Source organism: Phyllostomus hastatus, unplaced genomic scaffold, assembly GCF_019186645.2.
Source record: "Phyllostomus hastatus isolate PE091 unplaced genomic scaffold, TTU_PhHast_1.1 phas_scaffold_78, whole genome shotgun sequence".
NCBI classification, from domain to species: Eukaryota; Metazoa; Chordata; class Mammalia; order Chiroptera; family Phyllostomidae; genus Phyllostomus; species Phyllostomus hastatus.
This window is the reverse complement of record NW_025334041.1, coordinates 15,973,380-15,986,694: the sequence shown is the minus strand read 5'-3', so window position 1 is coordinate 15,986,694 and position 13,315 is coordinate 15,973,380. Positions and strand designations below refer to the sequence as shown.

At 41.6% G+C, this 13,315-nt stretch overlaps 1 protein-coding gene across 1 annotated transcript in view; it reads left to right on the top strand.

Annotated features, from left to right (window-relative positions):
* The window catches only part of DNAH11 (dynein axonemal heavy chain 11), a 254,392-nt gene that overhangs the window by 13,070 nt on the left and 228,007 nt on the right, over positions 1-13,315 (top strand). The window contains exons 6-8 of the mRNA XM_045827575.1: positions 925-1,136; positions 10,324-10,557; positions 11,923-12,090. Coding sequence (XP_045683531.1) covers positions 925-1,136; positions 10,324-10,557; positions 11,923-12,090 — 614 coding nt within the window. The remainder of the gene's footprint in view (positions 1-924; positions 1,137-10,323; positions 10,558-11,922; positions 12,091-13,315) is intronic.

Here is a 13,315-nt window from a genome sequence, read left to right as displayed (position 1 = left end):
AGGGCACATGCCTGGGTTGCAGGTTTGGTCTCCGATTGGGTCGTGTAAGAAAGCAATCAATTGGTATTTCTCTTACGTTGATGTTTCTCTCCCTCTTTTTCTCCGTCCATTCCCCACCCTCTAAAAATAAATAAAACAATATATAAAAAAAGATATCTAATTTGCATTAGGTTAAGCAATAATTGATAATAGTTAACTATTTAAATTTTTCCTTGCATATATATATATATAGCATTTTAAAAAGTATTCCTTACTCTTACCATGCTTAATTTTTCAATTGTGGTAAAATTCACAAAACACAAATAACCATTTTAAAGTGTATGGTTGAGTGGCCTTTGATATATTTACACTGTTGTACAACCATCATCTTTATTTAGTTCCAAAATATCTTCATCACCCATGCTTGACAGTTTATAAAAGTTATTTTATAAAAATAAATATATTATTATAGTAGAAAGTTTTCCAGTCGTTGCCTGAATTATGTTCATAGGACACTGGAATGAGACAATAAATGATTAACTTGTACTGAAGTCCAAATACCTAGGAGGAATTAACATTCCAGTGATGAAGCTTGTAATCCAAGCCGTAAAGCGACAACCTCCCAGAAGTGTTTTATTCCCACAGTTTCCACGGGGTTGGGTAAGTTTCTTTAGACTCTACAGTGTTTTCCTATTGAGTCTGGAGTCCCAGTTCCTCGTGCTGTGTGAGTACCCACACCAGGGCTCTCCCAAATGGGGTTCACTGATGGATGGTGGATGGAGGCTTTCAAACCTGTCATGTGTCACTTGTGGGATAAATGAAGTAAAAAGAAAGAACAACATTTACGCAGAGCCATGTTGTTTGACATTGTTCTCTTGAACCTGTGAGTTTGGAAAAGAGAGACTGCCTCATAGGAACAGTGGGTTGTGCTTTGCTTCCTTTCAGCTCTCCTCGAAGCCCAGGACGTGGAACTCCACCTGCGACCACTGAGGAGGCACATTCAGTGTCTGCAGGAGACACAATTCCCGCAGGCCCGTGGACTAATCGCCCCGTTGTTTCACACCATCTGTCTGATCTGGAGCCACTCCAAGTTTTATAACACCCCCGCTCGGGTTATAGTTCTGTTGCAAGCGTTTTGTAATCTCTTCATCGATCAGGTATGTAGCATTAAAAACAGGAGTGATCAGAACGATTGCCTTGTAGTAAGTTTTATTAGGTCGGTGAAGAATGCATTAGCCCCGTCTACAGTCAGGACACAGTTTTTCTCTTCTTTTCAGACAGGACTTTTACAGGAACAAGGGCCAGGTGACTTTTTACCCTAAAAAGCAGAGGAGCTCTAGACATAAGTCACATATATACAAAGGACCGGTTGTTACTGAATTTTATTTGTTTGATCTCCTACCTTTCTTCAAAGAGATTTAAGATTACTTCTAATAAAAGGCAGCTATGTATAGCACTTTGTAGTTTTCCCTTAGGTTTCCACAGGAACACTGGCCGATGGAAGACTTTTGGCAAGTCAAGTGAGTTAAGAGAATCTGGCTGGAAAAGTTACCCTCAAAAAACAGAAGCAGAATCACATGAAAAGAATGTTGGTTAATTGTCGATCTTTAAAAAATCTCTGGTTTATAATTGTTTCTCTAGTCTTCAGTCAACTCACAAAATATTAAAATTGGATTGCTTCTGCATCCTCCTGTGTAAATGTTCGTTTTTCTTGTATCCGTAATATCAGAATATTGTATAACGTGGGAGCTGAAAGACACTTGGAGGGCATATAATATGATGGTTCTTAGTTGGGGGGGAGGGAGTTGTATCTTAGTCTGCTTAAGCTACCATTACAAAATACCATGGACTGGAGGGCTTCCTCTTTAGAAATCATTTACTCACAGTTCTGGAGGTGCCAGCATGGCTGGATTCTGGTGAGGGCTCTCTTCCTGGCGTGCAGACGGGCTGCCTTCTCTTGGTGTCCTCACACAGTGGAGAAGGACCTTTCTCTTTTTCTTCTTGTAAAGCTACACTCCTGTCATATTAGGGTCCTACTCATCATTTCATTACCTTAATTACCCCCTAAAGACCTTGTCTCCAGGTAGTTAGGGCTCCTGGGTAGTTGTCTCCTGGTGGTTAGGGCTTCAACATAGAGATTTTTGGGGATATGGTTTAGTCCATACCAGGGTTTTTTGTCTGAACTCTGAATCCACTAAGGAATTTCTTGCCAAACAAATGCCAGAGAATTAGGATCTGTGTATATGGCTTAGCTTTTGAATTGTTAAGAAGGCTTTTCACCAGAATTGGATCTCCTCCAGCTGCACCTGACAAACTGAAGTAAAGCAGACAAACGAAAACAGCGTATAAGTTTATGTGATACTGGCAAGTCTGAGAATGCAGTGACATCAGGAATCGCTTGTTCCGGGAGACGGCATGATCATTTCCAAGCCTCCTGCCATACTCGGGCTTGCGTTGGCCTTGATTCTTAGACTCCCACCACATGTTCTGAAAGGTAGCTCCACACGTATATCCTGGCAGTAGAGGAACTTTGCCGGAAGGAGGCTGTCTTTTTGTTCTAGCTCAGCATATTTTATTCCCATTCTGGAACAACCAGCGTGGCCTGCGAGGGAGGATGCTGTGGACAGGCCTGGGTCGCTTGCTGGAGGAGAGCGGGTAACTGTGATAGCTCTGAAGCACTTATCTGGTCTCCTGCTTCACAGTGCTTTTCACTTCATGGTTCATTTAGGAAATTAAATGTTTTTGTTGGGCAGTGGGGTCATGTGGACGGGATTTAGAGCCTGGAAAGTCTGCTGAAAGCCTGGACAAACAGCCTGGAGCTCCTGCTGCCTCATGTGCTGGAATTTTGCTGTTCTAAGTAATGAAGAGAAAACCTAGGGTGCCCTGGTGAGGGAACTGTGTCCCAACCCAACTCCTGATAATTTTTTTCAGATGAATTAATTAATTGAGACTTGAAGGATACCATCATTTGCTGAGTTTCTCTCAGAATATGGTGGGAAATGGCCCCGGACTTGAGAGCAGGTCTCCTGACCTGCAGTTGAAAGAGTTTCTGGACTATGACATTGAGTTATCAATGTGCTTATTTTTTTTCCTCTCTGCTTCTGAAGAGGGGGAGAGATACACGGAAAGTGCGTTGGACTCAGACCAAGAGGGATTCAAGTCTGATCGAACCACTTCAGGGAAGTTCAGTGACTTCTCTGAGCCTCAGTTTCCACATTGAAAGTGCAGATAATGCCTAGTCCATGGCTATGGTGAGGGTCAAATGAGATAACCGAAGTGAAACGCCAATGTGGAATTTCACAGGGACTCATGAAAGTTCCAAACTATTCACTTGCAGCTAATTGAAGCTGTTGATAGGAGATAGCAGGTCAGTTCCTTGTTCCATTTTATCTCCTCCGGCTTTATTCTGTTTCTGTTTCTCTGTTCTACAAACTCACTTTTTGCCCTGTTGTTAGGCACAGTCTCTGTTGCAGGATCAATGACTATAACCACCACTTTCCCCGAGCCCCAGGTCCTCATCTCATTTTGAGAATAAGCCCTGTTAGTGTATGAACCCCAGAAATGGTTGCTCGTTGCTGTTGCTGGCTTGTAAGAAGTCCTAGTTACCTATAAGCCTGTAAACCTATGATCCCTGGCCCCAGTCTCTCTGTGCCAGTTTCCCAACGAAATAACGTGGCTTGTCTTGTTCCTTAGTTACTGTTCCTGACTTCTGTCCAAAGTTCCCATTGACCTATTTTTTTGATTCTTCAAGTGGACCTTGTAGTAAATCTGCCCCAACATGTTAGGAATGAAAAATCAGCAATGAGCCAACTTTCATACCTGGGTTCCGTGGAGAGCTAAACCCCCTTGACCGCTCACAAGTTGTTTACTGTCTGATTCTATATTTATTTTTTATATTTAACAAATGTTGTATAATGCCTGTTATTTGCCAGGGACTCCTTTAAACTCTTTCCAGAAATTCACAAACTCAATCCTCACAGCAACACTGACAAAGGTGCTATTAGTAAAGCTATTTTACATTAAAAAAACCCTGCAAAACCCCTGATGCCCAGAGCAGATAAATAGGTTCCTCACAGTCACCCAACTGTAAGTGACGGAGCTCTTACTCATTATGCTTTGATCTATATTTTAAAGTAAGTTTTTGTTTTTAATTACAGTATAAATGTGGTGTACTAATAGCGGTAAAATATTCTAATTGCATAAAATTTATAACAATGGAAATAGTCCTGCTGTTTCACCACCTTAAAATCCAGCATTTTCTATTTTCCTTTTCCCCAAAGCATATGTGTGTGTGTGTGTGTGTGTGTGTGTGTATTTACTAGCTTCTTGAAAACCAATTTTGTTACTCTTGAATATTTAGGTTGCTTCTAGCGTCTTTTATTTATACACAACATACAGAAAACAACTTGATACAAAAATCCTTTTCCTTAACTTGGATAGTTGGCTAATATGAATTCCTAATGTTGATCAAAGTGTGCAATCTTTTTATGGTTCTTGAACAATGTTTAATATTTATAAATTCTTTTCTAAAAGATTATGTCAATTTGACTGCTATTATCAATGTATAAAAGTTTTACTATAACTCATCAGCTTTGAACATTTTTGAGAACTTTATGTTGATTTATTGGGTACATAGTAGTACCATGTTGTTTCTTAATTTGTACCTTGCACAATTTGTGTGATCACAGATTTTGTGTGCTTTTTATAATTTTCTTTCCTTATGTAGCTTTCATGTACTTTGCTTCCATGAATCTGTGTTTATGAAACATTTGGATCCTTGTTGTGTTATACATCAGAAGTCATAAGCTGATTGTCAGCTGCATTTGACCTATATATAGATCAACACAGTGTTTTTTATTTTGCGTATTATTTTACAATTAAAATCATTGCAGATAGTTAAATCGAGGAATTCTCATTTAAAATCCCAGCATTCCAGCCTCCACTGAAAAGTCAGAGCTCTCCCTGTGCTGGCTCTGCCCTCCCTGTTCACACAGTCAGTTGCTGGAGCTCCAGGCGCCCTTCTGGGTGGGTTGCATGCTGTCCAGGTGGCCATGGTCCCCACTGTTTGTTTGCTGCTGGTACTGCTCTGCTGCACTGCTTTTCATTGCCTGTCTGATCCTCCCAGACATTCCAGTTATAGTCAGAAGCTGTTAACTTTAGAAGCAAATGTGTTTCTTTTCACGTGTTTCTTACAGTGATTGTTAACACAGTCATTTAGGTGAGACACAAAAGACATGACCTGCCCACTTCAGATGATAACGCACTGGAGTTTTGATAATGGGTTCTTTTTTTGAAAGTTTCTGTGGTAACGCAGCTCTGCTGTGCGTCACTGCCACCCTAGGCCCCCAACCCATCTGTTAGGTGGCTCAGTATCGCGGTCGTGGATTTTGTCCTTCACAAGATCTTAAGTGAGGAAGAGTCTAAGAGGTCGAACCTGGATAAGAGGTGTCAGGATTGAGCCAAAGTAAGAATCCGTAAAAGCACATAAAAAGAAAAGAAACTGGGAGACAGGCATCTAATGGATAATATTATTCATAAATTGCTTAATGGCTAATTGATTAATTGGCTTCTTGGTAAATGAATTGGTTGGCAGAATTTTAGTGTACAAAGCCCGCGAAGTGGGACCAGTTCGTCCCGAATCCAGCAGCTTTGGTTGGTTTGTGCTACCACCATCGAATAGGAGAACAGAGAGCTGGTGTGGTTGGGTTTGTTCCAGGGAGCTACCGGAGGAAGCAGAAAATAATTCAGAGCTTAAGAGCTAAGAGGGATCTTGATACTTACTTAATTACTCTCTCTTTTTTGCAACTGAGGCAACTGAGGTCCTGTGAGACAGCTTAGCTAATGTTACAAGCCCAATGGTGGTCACTAACTGGATTATACCCAGGTCTTCTGCCCTTGCTGATGCTTTTTTACCCTGTCACCTACCCTGCTACCCGGTGAAAGGGTTTCGACTGGGTTTTGTGATGCAGGATATGTAGTACAATGCCCCTGCCTTCCGAGGTCTTATTCAGCAGTGGGCTGTATGGGCAGGAAGTTGATTGCTGTGATTGTCTCATAGATGTGAGGGATGGCTAAGAAGCACAGAAAAGAACATAAGGATGTCTTGCCCAAGGGAAGTTACTTCAAATGTAGGGAACTAGCTCCCAAGGGACGGCTGAAACAGAGACAGTACTGGAGTGATGTCCATAGACCCTTTTTCTCTTCCTAAAAGGACATATTCATCATGAAGAATACGTGTAGATTAAGGCATTAGAATCCCTCGCTCCTATCAAAGTGTGAACTGTCTTACACTCACATTGCTGAGGGGTAACTGCTAGCTTTCCTCTCTGGGCTGTGTGAAATGCTGGCAGCCTTTGGTAGCAGTTAATTTTCCACCCAGCCTGGGTGAGAAAGAAGAGCATAGATTAGCCATCTACAGCTAAAACTTGAAGGATTCTTATCAGTAGGGATTTTAAACATTAAATGAATGATTTTCTTATCATTGTACAAATTCATTGGTACAGAGTTCATATTGCTCATAAAACTGCTATTAATGGGAGGAGGATAATGTCTACCATTAGAAAAAAAATCTTTTCATGTGCTACAGTGAACTCAGTGGACTTTGTTGCATTCTCCATTGAGATCTCTGCTAACTTTCTAAGCAACCACAAAATCAAAGGCACACAATTTAAACCTATACAGTAGGTCCTCAAATAACATTATTTGTTCAATGTCATTTTGTTATGTTGATGAGACACCATAGGAGCTTAATTAACTCCTGTTTTTATGAGCCTACAGTGAAAATGGTTTTGTTATGCATTGTTTCACTGATAGTCACAGAGCCTATATGTGATGTTGAGTGAGCACTTACTATAATTTATATGAGGTTACTTTGAGAGGCATCTGGAAGAAATAACATACAATAGAACTTTTAGAAAGTACAGGTTCTTGAGGTCCTTAACCGGGAATTCTGACTGTGCAGCGTGAGGAGTGCAGGGAGCCCAGACAATGGTCCTGCGAGAGCTCGATGGTCCGATGCGAAGCTGTGTTTTTCCTTCAGTCCTTCTCCCCTTGCCCTTTCCTGTGTTCAAAAGTAGTTCATGTGGCATATATCAGCTAGATTTTATGTCCTGGGGGCTTACACAGCCCCCAGAAGAGAAGTTTGCTAACGTCAAAGAATTGCCAGCGGTGTACCCTCCCCATCAGCGCTCTCATCTTTGCAATGACCTTGCATGGCCAGGTAAGGTGACCATCTCTGTCAAATCCATGGTCGGATAGATGTGCCCTCCTGGCTGTGTACTTCCATACATGAGAAAACAATTTTGTAGCAGGGGTGTTCAACCCATTGGCATCTCTGGGTGACACTGGAAGGAAAGTTGTCTTGGGCCACACATTAAATACATAATGAAAACAAAACAATCTCATAATGTTTTAAGTAATTTTACGATTTTGTGTTGGGCTGCATTCATAGCCATCCTGGGTCATATGCAGCCCACAGGCTGTGGACTGGACAACCCTGAGAGTATTCACTGACAGGAATATTTATGCAAATTCTGATGACACAGTTGTCATATTTATGAAGCTTAGCAAAAAGGTAGTTATTGCTAGAATGCATGCATCCAGAAATTTATTTATTTTTAATTATATTGTCCTGATTATAGCCCCTTTGTCCCCCTCCACCCAGCACCCCCACTCAGGCAATCCCCCCACCATTGTTCATGTCCATGGGTTGTGCGTATAAGGTCTTTGGTTACTCCATTTCCTATAGTGTACTTACATCCCCATGGCTATTCTGTCACTACCTATTTGTACTTCCCAATCGCCTCCCCTCTTCACCCATTCTCCCCCACTTGCCTCCCATCTGGCAACCATCAAAACACTTTCTGTATCCATGATTCTGTCTCAGTTCTTCTTGTTTGCTTAGCTTTTTAGATTCAGTTGTTGATAGTATGTATTTTTTGCTATTTTATTGTCCATAGTTTTGATCTTTTTCTTATATAAGTTCCTTAACATTTCATATAATAATGGTTTGGTGATGATGAACTCCTTTAGTTTTGCTTTGTCTGGGAAGCTCTTTATCTGCCCTTCCATTCTAAATGAGAGCTTTGCTGGGTAGAACAATCTTGGCTGTAAGTCCCTTCTTTTCATGATTTTGAATATTTCTTGCCAATCCCTTCTAACCTACAAAGTTTCTTTTGAGAAATCAGCTGACAGTCTTCTGGGAACTCCTTTGTAGGTAACTCTCTGCTTTTCTCTGGCTGCTTTTAAGTTTCTCTTTATCTTTAATCTTTGGCATTTTAATTATGACATATCTTAGAGTGGGCCTCTTTGGGGCTAAGTTGTCTGGGACTCTATGCTTCCTGGATTTATATGTCTATTTCCTTCACCAAATTAGGGAAGTTTTAGTTCACTATTTTTTTCAAATAGATTTCCAGTTTCTTGCTCTTTCTAGTCTCCTTCTGGCACCCTTATGAAGCAAATGTTGGATTGCTTAAAAGTCGTCCCACAGGCTGCTTACACTATCCTCTTATTTTTTTATTCTCTTCTTTTTCTGATTTGTTGTTTTTTTCTTCCTTATGTTCCAAATCATTGATTTGATTCTCAGCTTCACCTACTCTACTGTTGGTTCCCTATAAATTGTTCTTTATTTCAATTAGCGAGTCAACCATTTCTGGTTGGATCTTTTTTATGTTGCTGATGTCCTCATTAAGTTCCTTGAGCATCCTTATAACCAGTGTTTTGGACTCGACATCTGATAGATTGCTTATTTCCATTTTGTTAAGCTCTTTTTTCTGGAGTTTTGATCTGTTCTTTCATTTGGGCCATGTTTCTTTATCTCTTCATTTTGGCAGCCTTCTGTGTTTGTTTCTATGTATTAGATAGAGCTGCTTTGACTCCATGTCTTGGTAGTGTGGCCTAAGGTAGTAGGTGTGCTATAGGGTCCAGTGGCACAGCCTCCCTATCACCCAAGCTGGGTACTTGAGGTGTGTCCTTCATGTGGGCCAAGTATATCCTCTTCTTGCAGTTGAGCCTTGGTTGCTGTTGGCAGGTCAGTGGAAAGGATTTACCCAGGTCAGTCAGTTATAGGGACTGGCATTGACACTGACCACCAATCTCTGCCTTCCATGGAGAATGAGCTGTGCAGGGGCAGGGTGGCAGTGCTCTGACATGGCCTGTAGCTGTCCACTGGGTGCACTGGCCCTGGGTTTTCCTGGGTGGTACAGGCCAAGGTCAGCCCCCACCTATGTTTCCCCTAGGTACCCTGCCTAGGCTATAAAGCAATCTAAGATAGATGCTACTTGTGCTGGGCTTGGAGATTCCCAGGCAAAGCCAAGCTGTGAATCTAAGCTGGCTGTTGCTAGTGCCAGGCCTGGGTCTCAATGAGGCCAGCTATTGCTTATTTGACAGGATTCAGGAAGCTGTGAAGCATGAGCCAAGACCAGCCATTCATATGGAAAAGCAGCTTGGGTGGCCTGTAAGTTGGGTGGGACAGAGACTCTGGGGATCTCCATGGCAGGTCAAACTGTTAGCCAGGTTGGTGAAGTCTCAAATATGGCACCAGATGGCCAGCTCTATGGAGGTAAGGTTTAGAAAATGGACAGTGGCCTCTGCTCATCTTGATGCCAGCCACTTCGGTTTCTCCTTGTATAGCACTGGTGCCTTTCAAGCTGCTACTGCAGGGCTGGAGCTGAGAGGAAGTGAGTCTGAGTAGGTGAGTCTGTTGTGGATTCTTTAAGAGAAACTGCTTGGGGCTCCAGACCTTTCTTCCCCCAACTCAATTCCAGCTGGTTTTTGTAGCTAGAAGTTGTGGGGGCTTATCTTCCTGGCACTGGAACCCTGGGCTGGCAGGCCTGTGGGGGCTGGGACTCCTCATTCCTGAGATATCCCTCCCGAATTTTTTATTCACCACACATGGGTATGGGACCAGCCTGTTCTGTGTTTGCATCCCTCCTACCAGTCTAGATGGATGTGGTTCCTTTAATTCCATACTTGTCAGACTTCCATTCAACCCATTTTCAATGGTTTTGAGTGATGGTCATTCTCTATTCTAGCTGTAATTTTGATGTGGTTGTGTGAAGAGGTGAGCCATGTGTGCCTATGCCACCTCTTGACTGGAAGTCCCATCTGGAGATTTTAGTTGTCTGTAGATTATTCTAATGTATACATCACTGAAATCCAAGTGCCTGAATTTCTAAAATTTGTGCTTTCAGTTTTATAGCACTGATGGCCCAATTCATTGCCATCTAAAAATAATTTATTGAAAAAAATTTAAATGAAAAACAAAATGATTTATTGAAACAAATGTTGTCCATGAAAAACTATTGAACATATTTTTGATCATTGTTTCCTTTCATTAAATCCTAGGCAATAGCTTACCTTTCACCTGAAGACCTCCTGAAAGGAGAAATTGATGACTCCCTGGAAAAGGTGCAGGTGGCCATTCATGTCTTAAAGACCTTCAAAACTTCTTTTTTCAACTACAGAAAAGGATTGGCAAACTATTTTATGGGAAACAAGGAGGCGAAACCCTGGGATTTCCAGCCTCATCTGGTGTTTTGTAGATTTGACAAATTTCTGGACCGCTTCATGAAAATAGAGGTATTCATTTATTGACTTGCAATTTATTCATGTTGTAGGTGGGTTCAGAAATCCTGTAGCTTTTTCCATGATTCGAGGGAAGTTTATTTGGTGGAAGGCGGGAGGTCTCCTTTCTTGGTGATCTCATGAGGAGCTTACAAGATGTGGGCTATTAAGAGAGCTTTAAAACTTTAGCTTGACTTTTTTTTTAAGATTTTTTATTTGTTTTTTTAGAGAGGGAAGGGAGGGAGATAGAGAGAGAGAGAAACATCAATGTGTGGTTGCTGGGGGCCGTGGCTTGCAAACCAGGCATGTACCCTGACTGGGAATCGAACCTGCAACACTTTGGTTTGCAGCCCGTGCTCAATCCACTGAGCTACACAGGCCAGGGCTGACTTTTTTTTTTTTTTCCCATCATTTTACTATGTTGGGAGTAAGTGATTTTTTTTCTGTACCTATGACCCTTGGCTTATGACTTACTGTGCTCCTGGAAGACAGTTGTAAATCAGAGCACTGTAAACTATTCCTCCTTTTTTCTTTTTATGTTTAGTGTTTGACACAGGGATACCATGCTTTAAAACCATTTGGTATTCTAAAATATCACACTGTCTTTTAGTGTATATACTAAATGTATATACTATGCTATTAAAATATAAAACTAAAAAGAATATGAAAATATGTACTGCATAAATATTTAAATAACTAAAAACCAAAATTAAATGAATGCATGCATTTGCATGCACATTCGTGCTCACCCACAGTATGGAGTCAACTGGCTAAGTGTTTTTTGTTTGTTTGTTTGTTTTTTTAGTTTGAGCTAGTGGCACTACCTTGATTTTCTTTGTAAAGCTCTTTCTAGCAAGTTTGGGTTTGTTTGTTGATATAAGATTTGTTGAATTTCATTGAAAATTAGAGCTTGGGTTTTTGAAAATTCTCATTTTCACTTAATCAGCCTGAATGCCTCGTAAAGTGTGAACACTAAATGCCTAACAACAAGCAACGTGAGTCACCCTTTCATAATATCCTTGCAAACTGACGAAGAGACAGCCGATTCCCTGCAAAGTGTGGGCGGCTGACAGTATGAGTTTTGTATATTACTGGGGATCTGACTTAGGATTAGAAGGATATGAAATTAGAGGGTCACTTGTTCAGCCACGGTAAGTTAGGTTTGCCGGCACTGCTGGACGGTTTTCAGTAAATACGAAAATGGGAGTGTGATTTTAAAAATCAACTAAACCATCCACATTCGTCTGTGTCACACCAGTGTCCACTGACGCACAGCGTTTCAATCTCTGAAAATGTTATTTCTTTGCAACTTTAAAATGTTTTTTATTTCCTGCTCGAGGTGGTGGACAAATCTTTATTGTTCTGTGTTTTTTTTCAAAGGACATATTTGTTACCATAATGGAGTTTGAAAAGCTGGAGAGACTTGAATTTGGTGGGACCAAGGGAGCCATTCTGAATGGGCAAATCCGCGAGATGACTGAAGAATTTACGGAACTCTGTAAAATTTTCCAGCAGAGCACGTATGACCCATCTGATTACAATAACATGGTAATACTGTACCTAGGAGTTTTTATTCCATAGACTCTTTAATTTTAAAGTTGGAAAAGACGACAGGTCGTAGTGATAACAGGCACCGTCCAGTCCAGCCTCTTTAGGATGAAGGAGGTTGAATAACTTGCTTGAAGGCTCACTAGTGACAGACCAGGGACCGGAAGGCTAGCCCTTTGTATAACATATTCAGTTTAGAGCTGTTTCTAACACAACGGTAGACCGCAGTCTGGGTTTGTTTCCTGACTCTGCATATTAAAGGGCCTTACGCATTAACTTACCTTGATCTGATCATCTGATGACCGTGTAGCCTGTGTGTCTGTCTCACCCTTTTCTTGAATCACTAGATAATTTTCTGGTCTATTGGAACATTTAGTTTCATCCCATTCACTACTTACCTCATTAGCAAGAATGTCATCTTTCATATTTTTCGTTGTTAGGCTTCAGAGCTATTTATAATTTCATATTTTTGACATTAGGGAATGGAAGGAAGCTTTCAGATGTAAGCTGCTTCTGCTTTCTGCACCACACCCCCCCACCCCGCCCAGCATGTTAGTGGCCAGGGCATGACCTGGGAGTTCCAGGATTTAAATAGCTTCACTTTAGTGGTTTGCGAAGAACAATGAAGCTTGGTTTAAAAAAAAAGAAAACTAACCTTATTGCTTTTTAAGGAATGTGAGTTTATTCACAATCATTTAAATATGCCCAAATGCTTGATTCTTGCTTGAAATGTGCAGGTGCAGTATTTTAGTTTTGTAAGGACAAGGTGGCAGACTTAATCCTTGTAACGGTAGTCAGCTTCTGGGAAGGGGAGTTAATGGTAAGAGGATACTGCTGTGTGTGCCCCAGCTGATTTGTGGACAAAGTAGGGGGAATGGAGGATCGTGGTGACGACAACCTGAGCACATCCCCGGAGCCTGGGACGACGTCTGGCGCTTGGCGGCAATGCAGGAATGCGGATGGACTTGGACTCCAAGTGGGGCCTTGGCTTAGCTGTCCGGAGCAACCGAGCCGAGGAGCGTGAGACCCAGCGCACCCAGGACCCTTCCGTTCACTCGACTGGTATTTTGGAGAGTCGTGATTTTCTCACGATTCCAGAACCCGGCAGGTTTTCAGAGTGACGGTGTCGGAGAGCGTGGCCAGATTCAGCTGCTGTCACCGGCTTGGCAACATCAAAGCTCCTGAACTTGTCCTCGTGTCTGCCCAAAGCCTGCACAGTCACAGA